Below are 18,058 nucleotides of genomic sequence, written 5' to 3' on the forward strand. Positions count from 1 at the left end.
TTGACTGATTGGACTACCAGGAACTCAGAAAATGCAGCGAAAAGTGCGTAGGACCAACGGCAGAGAAATTACGACGTACAGAGCACCTGCTGAAAATTGGCGAAAACTCGGATTCTCGTTTTTTGGCTGCCAATCTTGATCCGTTGCTCGCAGCGTATTGGAACTGCGCCCAATCAATTCCTCTCGCAAAATTACGTCGTAATAGTGCATGAAAGAATTTATTCCAGCACTTTTCAAAATCTCGAAAATTTTCGCCAAAAATACTAAGGGGTTAGCCTTACTTATTTTCTGTGCAAAATATTTTCGGTCTTTAATTCGCTTTGTATGGCCTTTTTCTGACTGATTGGACTACCAGGAACTCAGAAAATGCAGCGAAAAGTGCGTAGGACCAACGGCAGAGAAATTACGACGTACAGAGCACCTGCTGAAAATTGGCGAAAACTCGGATTCTCGTTTTTTGGCTGCCAATCTTGATCCGTTGCTCGCAGCGTATTGGAACTGCGCCCATTCAATTCCTCTCGCAAAATTACGTCGTAATAGTGCATGAAAGAATTTATTCCAGCACTTTTCATAATCTCGAAAATTTTCGCCAAAAATACTAAGGGGTTAGCCTTACTTATTTTCTGTGCAAAATATTTTCGGTCTTTAATTCGCTTTGTATGGCCTTTTTCTGACTGATTGGACTACCAGGAACTCAGAAAATGCAGCGAAAAGTGCGTAGGACCAACGGCAGAGAAATTACGACGTACAGAGCACCTGCTGAAAATTGGCGAAAACTCGGATTCTCGTTTTTTGGCTGCCAATCTTGATCCGTTGCTCGCAGCGTATTGGAACTGCGCCCATTCAATTCCTCTCGCAAAATTACGTCGTAATAGTGCATGAAAGAATTCATTCCAGCACTTTTCATAATCTCGAAAATTTTCGCCAAAAATACTAAGGGGTTAGCCTTACTTATTTTCTGTGCAAAATATTTTCGGTCTTTAATTCGCTTTGTATGGCCTTTTTCTGACTGATTGGACTACCAGGAACTCAGAAAATGCAGCGAAAAGTGCGTAGGACCAACGGCAGAGAAATTACGACGTACAGAGCACCTGCTGAAAATTGGCGAAAACTCGGATTCTCGTTTTTTGGCTGCCAATCTTGATCCGTTGCTCGCAGCGTATTGGAACTGCGCCCAATCAATTCCTCTCGCAAAATTACGTCGTAATAGTGCATGAAAGAATTTATTCCAGCACTTTTCAAAATCTCGAAAATTTTCGCCAAAAATACTAAGGGGTTAGCCTTACTTATTTTCTGTGCAAAATATTTTCGGTCTTTAATTCGCTTTGTATGGCCTTTTTCTGACTGATTGGACTACCAGGAACTCAGAAAATGCAGCGAAAAGTGCGTAGGACCAACGGCAGAGAAATTACGACGTACAGAGCACCTGCTGAAAATTGGCGAAAACTCGGATTCTCGTTTTTTGGCTGCCAATCTTGATCCGTTGCTCGCAGCGTATTGGAACTGCGCCCAATCAATTCCTCTCGCAAAATTACGTCGTAATAGTGCATGAAAGAATTTATTCCAGCACTTTTCAAAATCTCGAAAATTTTCGCCAAAAATACTAAGGGGTTAGCCTTACTTATTTTCTGTGCGAAATATTTTCGGTCTTTAATTCGCTTTGTATGGCCTTTTTCTGACTGATTGGACTACCAGGAACTCAGAAAATGCAGCGAAAAGTGCGTAGGACCAACGGCAGAGAAATTACGACGTACAGAGCACCTGCTGAAAATTGGCGAAAACTCGGATTCTCGTTTTTTGGCTGCCAATCTTGATCCGTTGCTCGCAGCGTATTGGAACTGCGCCCAATCAATTCCTCTCGCAAAATTACGTCGTAATAGTGCATGAAAGAATTTATTCCAGCACTTTTCAAAATCTCGAAAATTTTCGCCAAAAATACTAAGGGGTTAGCCTTACTTATTTTCTGTGCGAAATATTTTCGGTCTTTAATTCGCTTTGTATGGCCTTTTTCTGACTGATTGGACTACCAGGAACTCAGAAAATGCAGCGAAAAGTGCGTAGGACCAACGGCAGAGAAATTACGACGTACAGAGCACCCGCTGAAAATTGGCGAAAACTCGGATTCTCGTTTTTTGGCTGCCAATCTTGATCCGTTGCTCGCAGCGTATTGGAACTGCGCCCAATCAATTCCTCTCGCAAAATTACGTCGTAATAGTGCATGAAAGAATTTATTCCAGCACTTTTCAAAATCTCGAAAATTTTCGCCAAAAATACTAAGGGGTTAGCCTTCCCCTACGTCGGCTGTCACCTTGTCGTGGTGTAGGGGCTTGACGGCCGCGATGAATCTTGGGGATCCGACGCCCCGGGGCTTCAAAACCTTGTGGCGGAAGTGACTCTAGACGAGCGTCCACTAAGAACAGTCGGCTCAGCCTCTTGGGGCTGGGTGTATGAATGGTGATCTGAATGGGCGATGCGTACATGGGATGCGGTTGGGGCTCCTGGGGCGATTTCTCAGAGACTAACCAAGGAAGGAGTAGTTGCCGACCGACCGGGGCTGCGGGTGAAGTCAGTACCTTTACCGGACCTCTGTGGCGTACTACGGGTAAACGTTAGTCCACGGAACCTCGGTTCCCTGGCGAAGGTCCCAGGAAACCACATGTCCAACGTGGGAGAACCGCTCCCTGCAGCTGACTGGAGCCAATCTGGGAGTCAAACCTGGTGCCCTGGGCGCATGCGTGGAGGATTACCTGGTCAGTATTTTCTCATACCCGATGTCCGGTAGGGCAAATCCGGCAAGGTCTTACTCGGCCGGTGGCCTACCCTGTCTCGGATTAGCAGGGGAATCCCCGGCCGGGCGACTGGAAAGAGCTAGGGATGGGGGGTTCGCATGGATAGGGCAGACCACCCGATAAACCGACAGCGGCTTCCATGCGAGGGGATAGGATTTTTTCCGGCGGGGAAAGACGCCACACCGCGGTGTGGCTGCCATGATGGCCGAACCGTCGTAATCAAACAATTACTTCAATATGGATAATTTAACATTGAGTAGGCAGAAGGTGAAACAAGGAGAGGTGCAAGAGCACCTGGATAGCAAGGGCTCGCGGGGGCACGCGAGGGGCAGGGACGCGCGCGCGCGAGGACAGACACTTGTGCGGGGCATTAGCTGGCCCCCTCTCGAAAACACGGAGCCGGGGGGTACGCCAGGGCATTCACTTGCACCCAACGTTTTGGCGGAGACTGCGGGGGGAATCAACACACCGCCACAGGTGGTGCCCGAGGAGACACCCACGCGGCACCAGCAGCAGCAGCAGGGGAATAAACGAAAGGGGGACGAGCTAACGCCGCCCGAGAACGCTGCACTCTCGGACGGGGAGCTCTTCCTCCCGCGCAGACTCGAGACAGAAGAGAAAGAGAAACCGCGGCATCAAACTGTGACTACCGCGGGGGAGGGGAAGGGAACGGCCAGCCCCTCAGGCGAGGAGGAGGCAGCACAGACGCTTCTGGGAGCTCGCCAGAAGCGCCAGAAGAGGTGCACAGCTATTGTCAAGGGAACTTACCTGGAAGACGACTCCGAAGCAGGGGAGTCTGGGTCAGAGTGGAGCGCGCAGGGCTCGAACCGGCGGCCAACAAAGAACCCTTCAGTGGGGAAAAGGAAGGTCAGAGCCGGGGCTAGGTCTCCAAAGAAAATCCCGCAGGGGGCAGGCCCTGTGGAATACAGGCTCATGACAGCATCGGACCTTGGGGCACAACTAATGGAGTGGCTCGAGGATATAGACGCCGTAAGGATGAGGTGCAAATCCATGCAGGGCAGGCTGAGTGGCGAAATAAAGAGAAAGGTGGGTTTGGCGAAGGAGGCCCTACTTACACTCACCGTGAAAGCGGAGGCAGCGGGTGACCCCGCTCTCCTCCAGGCGCGCAACACGGACCTAGAGGCTCAGTTGCGTGATACCCGTAGGGAAAGGGACGAGCTCCAACGGGAACTCGAGAAAAATCGACAAGGTCGAGAGAGGGCTCAGACGGAAATAGCGAACCGGGCGACAAGCTCATACGCACAGGTTGCCAGCAGGGGCCCTGTGGCGAGAGCCGGCGAGCGACGGTCGGAAGCCGCCCAAACGACGATGGTGCTTGACCTGGGAGCGGCCACTAGGAGGAGCGAGGTGGAGGCCAATGAGGGGCCGACGACGGCGACATCAGCGGGTGCTTCGGAGTTCGAACTTCGCTTAACGGGATCCGAGCTTCGACTCATTCCGGACAGTGACAGGGTCAGGGACGAGGAGATGGCCAGACAGTCCGCGGCCCTGAAACAGGTACGAGAGGAGGTGGGTAGGATATCCCTCCTGCTCCTCGATGCCTCGAGCAAGAGCGGAGCAGCTGACCAAGACCCTCTTGGTAAGGGTACGGCACAACCTCGCGGCACGCAGGCCACCACGGAGAAGGTGCAGAGGTCCTCGGGTGACCGGGGTGCGACCGACACTCCGATGGAAGTCGATGACGGCGCCGATGCAGAGAACGGTAGGGGTGGCTGGAGTACGAAGAGGAAGAGAAAAGGAAAGCGCCTTGGGGTGGGAGTGCCGAGTGGGGCAGCAGTGGAAGCCACACAGACTGCCCCAACAGGGGCCCTGCGGCGTACCGGGGAGGACAGACCCACGGTGGCTCGCCGTAGAGCACCGAGGACAGCAGCCGTTGCTATCAAAAGCAGAGAGGAGAACACCCCGTATGCGGAAATACTCAAGTTCGCACGCGAGAAAATACAACTCGCGGAGCTTGGTATAGAGGAGACGAGGATGCGGCGGGCAGCTAACGGGGGGGTTCTCATTGAGATTCCTGGCCCCGAGAATGCGAGGAAGGCGGACGCTCTAGCGGCGCAGCTGACCAGAGTAATCCTTGATAAATACGGCAACGCAGTCTCAGTGACAAGGCCGGTTATCAAGGGCGAACTGAGAGTCCTGGGCTTGGATGACTCAGTGTCCACCGAGGAACTGGCTCGCACCCTAGCCGAGCAGGGTGGCTGTAAGGTGGAGGAGGTCCGTGTAGGTGTCCCGAGGAGGACACCGAATGGACTATACAGCGCGTGGGCACAGTGCCCCCTGAGGGCAGCTGTGGCTGTCGCGAAGAAGGGCAAGGTGAGGATCGGCTGGACCACGGCCAGGGTAGAGCTGCTGGAGGCGCGCCCTAGGCAATGCTACAAGTGCTGGGGCTTTGGCCATATAGGGAGTATGTGCAAGGCGTCGACAGAGCGCCGGGCCGCGTGCTACAGGTGCAGCGCTGAGGGCCACCAGGCGCGAGATTGCACGGCCAACCCCAAGTGCGCGGTCTGCGAGGGAAGAGGGATAGACAGCGCCCACAGGATGGGTTCGGGACGTTGTACATCCGTCGGCGAACGGGGTCGGAGGCCCGCGACTAATGCAAGCGAGAATGGCCAGGTACATACAGTGTAACCTAAACCATAGTAGGGGGGCTCAGGACCTACTGAAGCAAGTAGTGCTCGAAAGGGAAATCGACGTGTGCCTCGTATCCGAGCCGTACGCTACCCCGAGCGTGGCCACTTGGCTTAGCAGTGACGATGGCCGGGCGGCCATATACTGGAGGGCAGAGGGTAACGTCCGCGGGGGCTCGCTCGTCAAAAGGGGAAGAGGGTACGTGGCCGCTAAGTTCGGGGATATAATTGCCATATCGGTGTATATATCCCCGAACATTCTGATAGCGGAGTTCACTGAGCATCTGGACGACCTGGCTCGGGTGATCCAGATAGCGGGGAACAGCGGGAGGGGGGTACTGGTGGGGGGGGATTTCAATGCCCGCTCGCCGACCTGGGACCCATCTGGGTCCAACCGAAGGGGAGAGCTGCTCGAGGAGTGGGCGGCATCATGCTGTGTACGTCTCCACAACGCTGGGAGGACGGCGACATGCATTAGGGCACAGGGGTCATCCGTCGTCGACCTGACGTGGTCGTCAGTTAATCTTGTACCCGTGATCAAGGGGTGGCGGGTGTTGGAGGAGACGGAAACACTATCCGACCACCGGTACATTTCGTACGAGGTCGGTACCCCTAGACGCGCAGAGCACAGGGGTAGAAAGGGCCACATGCGCTGGAACTGGTCGAAGTTCAGTCCGGAACATCTGACAGATGCTCTGTCCCTCACCCTTTCCTGGGGACCAACTGGAGGGGACTATACGACGCCAGAGGGCCTTGCAGGATGGATCGAGCGTGCCATGACGCAGGCCTGCGACGCAGCCGCGCCGAGAGCTCGTACGGGGAATCGCTCCAGGAAAGCGACATACTGGTGGAGCGAGGAGCTGGCCGACATACGCAGGTCCTGCATAGCGGCGAGGAGGCGCCTCGCTAGGGGAAGACGGACGGCTGATGACCGTCAGGAAAAAGAGGCCGAGTATCGGGCCGCCAAGAGGGTGCTCCGAGACGGCATAAAAGAGGCCAAGGCCAAGGCGTGGAGAGACCTCATCAGCTCCGTGGAAGCGGATCCATGGGGTCTCTCTTACAAATTGGTGCTGGGCAAACTGCGAACCTCCCAAAGAGGGTTGACGGAGACGCTGGAGGAGAATACCCTCAGGAGCCTCCTTGATGCCCTCTTCCCGAGGGGTGATGGATGCGTTCCGAGGGCCCAGAGCGGCTGTCGGTGGGACGAACGGTGGGCGGTCACGGCGGACGAGGTTCGAGCTGCGCTTAAAAAGGCATGCTCGCGCAATGTCGCCCCGGGACCGGATGGCGTTAAGGGAAGCGCGTGGGCGAAAGTTCCGGAGGGAATGATCGCACTACTGTCGAGGAATTTCAGCCTCTGCCTGCGAGAAGGAGTCGTTCCGCTGCCATGGAAGAAGGCTCGACTGGTGCTCATCCCTAAGGGGGGAGCACCCACCGGACCTATCCCCAAAGTAAGGCCGATATGCCTCCTGAACGAGGTGGGTAAAATGTTCGAGAGGATCCTGGTGGCTCGGCTGGGCAAATGGATGGAGGGGAATCCTCGGGCGTGCTTGTCCGAGGACCAGTACGGGTTTCGGGAAGGGCGATCCACGAACGATGCTCTGCTAAGGGTGCGACGATTCGTGGAAAACGCCACGGAGAACGGGGGCTACGCGGTGGCTGTGTCTCTTGACATCGCCAACGCATTCAATAGTTTGCCATGGCCATCCATAAGGGACGCACTTAAGGACAAAGCGGCTCCGGAGTATCTTCGACGGGTCCTGGATTCCTACCTGTGGGACAGGCACGTGGAATACACAAACGGAGATGGAGAACTGAAGAGTCTGGCAGTGACGGCCGGGGTCCCACAGGGCTCGGTTCTCGGCCCCCTGCTATGGAACTTGACTTTCGACGAGGTTCTGCGGGGGGAGGGGGTTGCAGACTGTGCTATTGTCTGCTACGCGGATGACACGCTGGTTTTGAGTTCCGCTGGGGATCCATCCACAGCGGTAGCACTGGCAAACGCGATGGTAGCCAGGGTAGTCCGGCGAATTTCGGGCCTAGGCCTCACGGTGGCGGCGAGCAAGACGGAAGCTGTCTTATTCCGGCGCTTGAATAGGGGGGATGCACCAAACACCCCAGACGTCAGAGTTGGTGCGGAGAGGGTGCTACTGTCGGGGTCCATGAAGTACCTGGGGGTGCGACTGGATCCCGGCCTGACGTTCAAAGCGCACTTCGCGTCCATGGAGACTAGGCTAGGGGGTGTCACGAGGACACTAGCGAGGCTGATGCCAAACCTGAGGGGGCCATCCGAATCCAGGCGTAGGCTTTATGCACAAACTTTATTCGCGGTGATAATGTACGGCGCTCCGGTGTGGGGGGATGTGGCGAGGTCCTCAAAGTACATCCAGCAGGTTATAACGAGGTGTCAGAGAGGGATATGCGCGAGAGTAGTTGCGGCATATCGCACGGCCTCCTTCGTGGCCGTTTCGATGTTGGCCAGGACCCCGCCACTATACCTAGTGGCTAATGCGTACGAGCGCACATTCCACAGAGTGCGTGAACTGCGGTCGACCAGGACGTGGTCCCAGAGCATGGCCAAAGCGATTAGGGAAGAGGAACTGCGCGTAGTCCGCGAGCAATGGAGGGTGGACCTCGGAAGTGCGGGGCTCCCCAGCGAGAGGTTGAGATTAGCTATCCTAGCGAACTGGACGGGATGGTTCGACAGGGCACACGGAAGCATGACTTTCCGTGTGACCCAAGTCCTGACAGGCCACGGGTATTTCGCGGATTTCTTATATAGAATAGGGAAAATGGAGAGGCCGACCTGCTGGTACTGCCGGCTGGAGGAAGACACGGTGAGCCACACGGTGGAGGCGTGCCCCGCGTGGAGAGACGAGAGGGATGCCCTAAAGCGCGTCGTAGGGGAGGATCTGACACCGCCTGGCCTGATCAGGGCTATGGTAGGGTCTAGAGGGGGATGGGTGGCGGTGGCTAGCTTCGCGGAGCGGGTTATGACGGCCAAGGAACAGCGGGAGCGGTTAAGACAGCGAACGCAGCGCAGCGTGCACCGCGCGACCCGCGTGAGCGGGAGAAACGGGGGTGGTTCGCGTGTAAGCGCGGGCATGACGTAGGCTCAGACCTACGCGGGCAGGGGTCCAAACGGATTTGCGGGACGGGACACCGGTCGACCTCAGCCCCGTCCTTTGGGTCGGGGCCGCGGTTCGGGGGTGGAGGGGAGAGGAGGGGTGCAGGGCAACTTGGAATCTGGTGCCAGGATAGGTGAGACGTTAGGCGGTAGGGTGACGATAGGGTCATTCCGGCCATGCCCCCTCTTCTTCTTCTTCTTCTTCTGCCTCTCTCTCTTCGGCCCCCGGCCCGGGGACGGCGGATGTGACGGTCGCGCCGGATCCATCTTCCCCCGGATCCGCAAGGGCAGGGCGCTCAATATCGCGAAAATCGAGCAACAAGTGGGGGTCTCCATACGCTTGGCAGCTCCGTTAAGCGGAGCTCTCGTCGTAGCGTCGACAGAAGATGCCCCACCAGCGGGCAGGGTCGTCCTTCGCAAGAGGGTACTGAGCATAGGATGTAGCGGGGGGGAGCCGGGAGGCGCAACTCCTGGATAGGCGTTAAAGCAAGGTCCGCGCGTAACCGCGAAGGTGCCGGGGGGATCCCTGAGGTTATGCCTCGCGCGGTTCCGGGGAGTCCCTCCTACTCGTACCAGAGTGGCCGCTGGTTTTTTAGTGGGTGCGAGTCCCACACTACCCTGAAGCTTCTTGCGCGAAGCTCCAGGGTGTGCATAAGGCATTTTTACCAGCGTTATCAAAAAAAAAAAAAAAAAAAAAGGGGTTAGCCTTACTTATTTTCTGTGCAAAATATTTTCGGTCTTTAATTCGCTTTGTATGGCCTTTTTCTGACTGATTGGACTACCAGGAACTCAGAAAATGCAGCGAAAAGTGCGTAGGACCAACGGCAGAGAAATTACGACGTACAGAGCACCTGCTGAAAAATGGCGAAAACTCGGATTCTCGATATTTGGCTGCCAATCTTGATCCGTCGCTCGCGGCGTATTGGAACTGCGCCCAATCAATTCCACTCGCAAAATTACGTCGTAATACTGCATAAAAGAATTTATTCCAGCACTTTTCAAAATCTCGAAAATTTTCGCCAAAAATACTAAGGGGTTAGCCTTACTTATTTTCTGAGCAAAATATTTTCGGTCTTTAATTCGCTTTGTATGGCCTTTTTCTGACTGATTGGACTACCAGGAACTCAGAAAATGCAGCGAAAAGTGCGTAGGACCAACGGCAGAGAAATTACGACGTACAGAGCACCTGCTGGAAATTGGCGAAAACTCGGATTCTCGTTTTTTGGCTGCCAATCTTGATCCGTTGCTCGCAGCGTATTGGAACTGCGCCCAATCAATTCCTCTCGCGAAATTACGTCGTAATAGCGCATGAAAGAATTTATTTTAGCACTTTTCAAAATCTCGAAAATTTTCGCCAAAAATACTAAGGGGTTAGCCTTACTTATTTTCTGTGCAAAATATTTTCGGTCTTTAATTCGCTTTGTATGGCCTTTTTCTGACTGATTGGACTACCAGGAACTCAGAAAATGCAGCGAAGAGTGCGTAGGACCAACGGCAGAGAAATTACGACGTACAGAGCACCTGCTGAAAATTGGCGAAAACTCGGATTCTCGTTTTTTGGCTGCCAATCTTGATCCGTTGCTCGCAGCGTATTGGAACTGCGCCCAATCAATTCCTTTCGCAAAATTACGTCGTAATAGTGCATGAAAGAATTTATTCCAGCACTTTTCAAAATCTCGAAAATTTTCGCCAAAAATACTAAGGGGTTAGCCTTACTTATTTTCTGTGCAAAATATTTTCGGTCTTTAATTCGCTTTGTATGGCCTTTTTCTGACTGATTGGACTACCAGGAACTCAGAAAATGCAGCGAAAAGTGCGTAGGACCAACGGCAGAGAAATTACGACGTACAGAGCACCTGCTGAAAATTGGCGAAAACTCGGATTCTCGTTTTTTGGCTGCCAATCTTGATCCGTTGCTCGCAGCGTATTGGAACTGCGCCCAATCAATTCCTCTCGCAAAATTACGTCGTAATAGTGCGTGAAAGAATTTATTCCAGCACTTTTCAAAATCTCGAAAATTTTCGCCAAAAATACTAAGGGGTTAGCCTTACTTATTTTCTGTGCATAATATTTTCGGTCTTTAATTCGCTTTGTATGGCCTTTTTCTGACTGATTGGACTACCAGGAACTCAGAAAATGCAGCGAAAAGTGCGTAGGACCAACGGCAGAGAAATTACGACGTACAGAGCACCTGCTGAAAAATGGCGAAAACTCGGATTCTCGATATTTGGCTGCCAATCTTGATCCGTCGCTCGCGGCGTATTGGAACTGCGCCCAATCAATTCCACTCGCAAAATTACGTCGTAATACTGCATAAAAGAATTTATTCCAGCACTTTTCAAAATCTCGAAAATTTTCGCCAAAAATACTAAGGGGTTAGCCTTACTTATTTTCTGAGCAAAATATTTTCGGTCTTTAATTCGCTTTGTATGGCCTTTTTCTGACTGATTGGACTACCAGGAACTCAGAAAATGCAGCGAAAAGTGCGTAGGACCAACGGCAGAGAAATTACGACGTACAGAGCACCTGCTGGAAATTGGCGAAAACTCGGATTCTCGTTTTTTGGCTGCCAATCTTGATCCGTTGCTCGCAGCGTATTGGAACTGCGCCCAATCAATTCCTCTCGCGAAATTACGTCGTAATAGCGCATGAAAGAATTTATTTTAGCACTTTTCAAAATCTCGAAAATTTTCGCCAAAAATACTAAGGGGTTAGCCTTACTTATTTTCTGTGCAAAATATTTTCGGTCTTTAATTCGCTTTGTATGGCCTTTTTCTGACTGATTGGACTACCAGGAACTCAGAAAATGCAGCGAAGAGTGCGTAGGACCAACGGCAGAGAAATTACGACGTACAGAGCACCTGCTGAAAATTGGCGAAAACTCGGATTCTCGTTTTTTGGCTGCCAATCTTGATCCGTTGCTCGCAGCGTATTGGAACTGCGCCCAATCAATTCCTTTCGCAAAATTACGTCGTAATAGTGCATGAAAGAATTTATTCCAGCACTTTTCAAAATCTCGAAAATTTTCGCCAAAAATACTAAGGGGTTAGCCTTACTTATTTTCTGTGCAAAATATTTTCGGTCTTTAATTCGCTTTGTATGGCCTTTTTCTGACTGATTGGACTACCAGGAACTCAGAAAATGCAGCGAAAAGTGCGTAGGACCAACGGCAGAGAAATTACGACGTACAGAGCACCTGCTGAAAATTGGCGAAAACTCGGATTCTCGTTTTTTGGCTGCCAATCTTGATCCGTTGCTCGCAGCGTATTGGAACTGCGCCCAATCAATTCCTCTCGCAAAATTACGTCGTAATAGTGCATGAAAGAATTTATTCCAGCACTTTTCAAAATCTCGAAAATTTTCGCCAAAAATACTAAGGGGTTAGCCTTACTTATTTTCTGTGCGAAATATTTTCGGTCTTTAATTCGCTTTGTATGGCCTTTTTCTGACTGATTGGACTACCAGGAACTCAGAAAATGCAGCGAAAAGTGCGTAGGACCAACGGCAGAGAAATTACGACGTACAGAGCACCTGCTGAAAATTGGCGAAAACTCGGATTCTCGTTTTTTGGCTGCCAATCTTGATCCGTTGCTCGCAGCGTATTGGAACTGCGCCCAATCAATTCCTCTCGCAAAATTACGTCGTAATAGTGCATGAAAGAATTTATTCCAGCACTTTTCAAAATCTCGAAAATTTTCGCCAAAAATACTAAGGGGTTAGCCTTACTTATTTTCTGTGCGAAATATTTTCGGTCTTTAATTCGCTTTGTATGGCCTTTTTCTGACTGATTGGACTACCAGGAACTCAGAAAATGCAGCGAAAAGTGCGTAGGACCAACGGCAGAGAAATTACGACGTACAGAGCACCCGCTGAAAATTGGCGAAAACTCGGATTCTCGTTTTTTGGCTGCCAATCTTGATCCGTTGCTCGCAGCGTATTGGAACTGCGCCCAATCAATTCCTCTCGCAAAATTACGTCGTAATAGTGCATGAAAGAATTTATTCCAGCACTTTTCAAAATCTCGAAAATTTTCGCCAAAAATACTAAGGGGTTAGCCTTACTTATTTTCTGTGCAAAATATTTTCGGTCTTTAATTCGCTTTGTATGGCCTTTTTCTGACTGATTGGACTACCAGGAACTCAGAAAATGCAGCGAAAAGTGCGTAGGACCAACGGCAGAGAAATTACGACGTACAGAGCACCTGCTGGAAATTGGCGAAAACTCGGATTCTCGTTTTTTGGCTGCCAATCTTGATCCGTTGCTCGCAGCGTATTGGAACTGCGCCCAATCAATTCCTCTCGCAAAATTACGTCGTAATAGTGCATGAAAGAATTTATTCCAGCACTTTTCAAAATCTCGAAAATTTTCGCCAAAAATACTAAGGGGTTAGCCTTACTTATTTTCTGTGCAAAATATTTTCGGTCTTTAATTCGCTTTGTATGGCCTTTTTCTGACTGATTGGACTACCAGGAACTCAGAAAATGCAGCGAAAAGTGCGTAGGACCAACGGCAGAGAAATTACGACGTACAGAGCACCTGCTGAAAATTGGCGAAAACTCGGATTCTCGTTTTTTGGCTGCCAATCTTGATCCGTTGCTCGCAGCGTATTGGAACTGCGCCCAATCAATTCCTCTCGCAAAATTACGTCGTAATAGTGCATGAAAGAATTTATTCCAGCACTTTTCAAAATCTCGAAAATTTTCGCCAAAAATACTAAGGGGTTAGCCTTACTTATTTTCTGTGCGAAATATTTTCGGTCTTTAATTCGCTTTGTATGGCCTTTTTCTGACTGATTGGACTACCAGGAACTCAGAAAATGCAGCGAAAAGTGCGTAGGACCAACGGCAGAGAAATTACGACGTACAGAGCACCTGCTGAAAATTGGCGAAAACTCGGATTCTCGTTTTTTGGCTGCCAATCTTGATCCGTTGCTCGCAGCGTATTGGAACTGCGCCCAATCAATTCCTCTCGCAAAATTACGTCGTAATAGTGCATGAAAGAATTTATTCCAGCACTTTTCAAAATCTCGAAAATTTTCGCCAAAAATACTAAGGGGTTAGCCTTACTTATTTTCTGTGCGAAATATTTTCGGTCTTTAATTCGCTTTGTATGGCCTTTTTCTGACTGATTGGACTACCAGGAACTCAGAAAATGCAGCGAAAAGTGCGTAGGACCAACGGCAGAGAAATTACGACGTACAGAGCACCCGCTGAAAATTGGCGAAAACTCGGATTCTCGTTTTTTGGCTGCCAATCTTGATCCGTTGCTCGCAGCGTATTGGAACTGCGCCCAATCAATTCCTCTCGCAAAATTACGTCGTAATAGTGCATGAAAGAATTTATTCCAGCACTTTTCAAAATCTCGAAAATTTTCGCCAAAAATACTAAGGGGTTAGCCTTACTTATTTTCTGTGCAAAATATTTTCGGTCTTTAATTCGCTTTGTATGGCCTTTTTCTGACTGATTGGACTACCAGGAACTCAGAAAATGCAGCGAAAAGTGCGTAGGACCAACGGCAGAGAAATTACGACGTACAGAGCACCTGCTGAAAAATGGCGAAAACTCGGATTCTCGATATTTGGCTGCCAATCTTGATCCGTCGCTCGCGGCGTATTGGAACTGCGCCCAATCAATTCCACTCGCAAAATTACGTCGTAATACTGCATAAAAGAATTTATTCCAGCACTTTTCAAAATCTCGAAAATTTTCGCCAAAAATACTAAGGGGTTAGCCTTACTTATTTTCTGAGCAAAATATTTTCGGTCTTTAATTCGCTTTGTATGGCCTTTTTCTGACTGATTGGACTACCAGGAACTCAGAAAATGCAGCGAAAAGTGCGTAGGACCAACGGCAGAGAAATTACGACGTACAGAGCACCTGCTGGAAATTGGCGAAAACTCGGATTCTCGTTTTTTGGCTGCCAATCTTGATCCGTTGCTCGCAGCGTATTGGAACTGCGCCCAATCAATTCCTCTCGCGAAATTACGTCGTAATAGCGCATGAAAGAATTTATTTTAGCACTTTTCAAAATCTCGAAAATTTTCGCCAAAAATACTAAGGGGTTAGCCTTACTTATTTTCTGTGCAAAATATTTTCGGTCTTTAATTCGCTTTGTATGGCCTTTTTCTGACTGATTGGACTACCAGGAACTCAGAAAATGCAGCGAAGAGTGCGTAGGACCAACGGCAGAGAAATTACGACGTACAGAGCACCTGCTGAAAATTGGCGAAAACTCGGATTCTCGTTTTTTGGCTGCCAATCTTGATCCGTTGCTCGCAGCGTATTGGAACTGCGCCCAATCAATTCCTTTCGCAAAATTACGTCGTAATAGTGCATGAAAGAATTTATTCCAGCACTTTTCAAAATCTCGAAAATTTTCGCCAAAAATACTAAGGGGTTAGCCTTACTTATTTTCTGTGCAAAATATTTTCGGTCTTTAATTCGCTTTGTATGGCCTTTTTCTGACTGATTGGACTACCAGGAACTCAGAAAATGCAGCGAAAAGTGCGTAGGACCAACGGCAGAGAAATTACGACGTACAGAGCACCTGCTGAAAATTGGCGAAAACTCGGATTCTCGTTTTTTGGCTGCCAATCTTGATCCGTTGCTCGCAGCGTATTGGAACTGCGCCCAATCAATTCCTCTCGCAAAATTACGTCGTAATAGTGCGTGAAAGAATTTATTCCAGCACTTTTCAAAATCTCGAAAATTTTCGCCAAAAATACTAAGGGGTTAGCCTTACTTATTTTCTGTGCATAATATTTTCGGTCTTTAATTCGCTTTGTATGGCCTTTTTCTGACTGATTGGACTACCAGGAACTCAGAAAATGCAGCGAAAAGTGCGTAGGACCAACGGCAGAGAAATTACGACGTACAGAGCACCTGCTGAAAAATGGCGAAAACTCGGATTCTCGATATTTGGCTGCCAATCTTGATCCGTCGCTCGCGGCGTATTGGAACTGCGCCCAATCAATTCCACTCGCAAAATTACGTCGTAATACTGCATAAAAGAATTTATTCCAGCACTTTTCAAAATCTCGAAAATTTTCGCCAAAAATACTAAGGGGTTAGCCTTACTTATTTTCTGAGCAAAATATTTTCGGTCTTTAATTCGCTTTGTATGGCCTTTTTCTGACTGATTGGACTACCAGGAACTCAGAAAATGCAGCGAAAAGTGCGTAGGACCAACGGCAGAGAAATTACGACGTACAGAGCACCTGCTGGAAATTGGCGAAAACTCGGATTCTCGTTTTTTGGCTGCCAATCTTGATCCGTTGCTCGCAGCGTATTGGAACTGCGCCCAATCAATTCCTCTCGCGAAATTACGTCGTAATAGCGCATGAAAGAATTTATTTTAGCACTTTTCAAAATCTCGAAAATTTTCGCCAAAAATACTAAGGGGTTAGCCTTACTTATTTTCTGTGCAAAATATTTTCGGTCTTTAATTCGCTTTGTATGGCCTTTTTCTGACTGATTGGACTACCAGGAACTCAGAAAATGCAGCGAAGAGTGCGTAGGACCAACGGCAGAGAAATTACGACGTACAGAGCACCTGCTGAAAATTGGCGAAAACTCGGATTCTCGTTTTTTGGCTGCCAATCTTGATCCGTTGCTCGCAGCGTATTGGAACTGCGCCCAATCAATTCCTTTCGCAAAATTACGTCGTAATAGTGCATGAAAGAATTTATTCCAGCACTTTTCAAAATCTCGAAAATTTTCGCCAAAAATACTAAGGGGTTAGCCTTACTTATTTTCTGTGCAAAATATTTTCGGTCTTTAATTCGCTTTGTATGGCCTTTTTCTGACTGATTGGACTACCAGGAACTCAGAAAATGCAGCGAAAAGTGCGTAGGACCAACGGCAGAGAAATTACGACGTACAGAGCACCTGCTGAAAATTGGCGAAAACTCGGATTCTCGTTTTTTGGCTGCCAATCTTGATCCGTTGCTCGCAGCGTATTGGAACTGCGCCCAATCAATTCCTCTCGCAAAATTACGTCGTAATAGTGCGTGAAAGAATTTATTCCAGCACTTTTCAAAATCTCGAAAATTTTCGCCAAAAATACTAAGGGGTTAGCCTTACTTATTTTCTGTGCATAATATTTTCGGTCTTTAATTCGCTTTGTATGGCCTTTTTCTGACTGATTGGAGTACCAGGAACTCAGAAAATGCAGCGAAAAGTGCGTAGGACCAACGGCAGAGAAATTACGACGTACAGAGCACCTGCTGAAAAATGGCGAAAACTCGGATTCTCGTTTTTTGGCTGCCAATCTTGATCCGTTGCTCGCAGCGTATTGGAACTGCGCCCAATCAATTCCTCTCGCAAAATTACGTCGTAATAGTGCATGAAAGAATTTATTCCAGCACTTTTCAAAATCTCGAAAATTTTCGCCAAAAATACTAAGGGGTGAGCCTTACTAATTTTCTGTGCAAAATATTTTCGGTCTTTAATTCGCTTTGTATGGCCTTTTTCTGACTGATTGAACTACCAGGAACTCAGGAAATGCAGCGAAAAGTGCGTAGGACCAACGGCAGAGAAATTACGACGTACAGAGCACCTGCTGAAAAATGGCGAAAACTCGGATTCTCGATATTTGGCTGCCAATCTTGATCCGTCGCTCGCAGCGTATTGGAACTGCGCCCAATCAATTCCACTCGCAAAATTACGTCGTAATACTGCATGAAAGAATTTATTCCAGCACTTTTCAAAATCTCGAAAATTTTCGCCAAAAATACTAAGGGGTTAGCCTTACTTATTTTCTGTGCAAAATATTTTCGGTCTTTAATTCGCTTTGTATGGCCTTTTTCTGACTGATTGGACTACCAGGAACTCAGAAAATGCAGCGAAAAGTGCGTAGGACCAACGGCAGAGAAATTACGACGTACAGAGCACCTGCTGAAAATTGGCGAAAACTCGGATTCTCGTTTTTTGGCTGCCAATCTTGATCCGTTGCTCGCAGCGTATTGGAACTGCGCCCATTCAATTCCTCTCGCAAAATTACGTCGTAATAGTGCATGAAAGAATTTATTCCAGCACTTTTCATAATCTCGAAAATTTTCGCCAAAAATACTAAGGGGTTAGCCTTACTTATTTTCTGTGCAAAATATTTTCGGTCTTTAATTCGCTTTGTATGGCCTTTTTCTGACTGATTGGACTACCAGGAACTCAGAAAATGCAGCGAAAAGTGCGTAGGACCAACGGCAGAGAAATTACGACGTACAGAGCACCTGCTGAAAATTGGCGAAAACTCGGATTCTCGTTTTTTGGCTGCCAATCTTGATCCGTTGCTCGCAGCGTATTGGAACTGCGCCCATTCAATTCCTCTCGCAAAATTACGTCGTAATAGTGCATGAAAGAATTTATTCCAGCACTTTTCATAATCTCGAAAATTTTCGCCAAAAATACTAAGGGGTTAGCCTTACTTATTTTCTGTGCAAAATATTTTCGGTCTTCAATTCGCTTTGTATGGCCTTTTTCTGACTGATTGGACTACCA

At 49.0% G+C, this 18,058-nt stretch overlaps 1 protein-coding gene across 1 annotated transcript; it reads left to right on the top strand.

The window, feature by feature from the left end:
* The first annotated feature begins 2,470 nt into the window (after positions 1 to 2,470).
* Positions 2,471 to 8,550, top strand: LOC124182001. Its single transcript, XM_046568777.1, has 3 exons — positions 2,471 to 2,778; positions 3,050 to 5,423; positions 5,476 to 8,550. Exons 1-3 carry the CDS (start codon positions 2,471 to 2,473, stop codon positions 8,548 to 8,550), a joined length of 5,757 nt encoding a protein of 1,918 aa, XP_046424733.1.
* The last annotated feature ends 9,508 nt before the right edge of the window (positions 8,551 to 18,058 follow it).

The sequence above is a fragment of the Neodiprion fabricii genome, chromosome 5, assembly GCF_021155785.1.
Source record: "Neodiprion fabricii isolate iyNeoFabr1 chromosome 5, iyNeoFabr1.1, whole genome shotgun sequence".
Lineage (NCBI taxonomy): Eukaryota > Metazoa > Arthropoda > Insecta > Hymenoptera > Diprionidae > Neodiprion > Neodiprion fabricii.

Coding starts and splice junctions, on each gene's coding strand:
- LOC124182001 (XM_046568777.1), top strand. CDS start 2,471: ATGCGTACATGGGATGCGGTTGGGGCTCCTGGGGCGATTTCTCAGAGA. Junction 2,779..3,049: donor TTTCTCATACCCGATGTCCG/GTAGGGCAAATC, acceptor AACATTGAGTAG/GCAGAAGGTGAAACAAGGAG. Junction 5,424..5,475: donor ATGCAAGCGAGAATGGCCAG/GTACATACAGTG, acceptor GACCTACTGAAG/CAAGTAGTGCTCGAAAGGGA.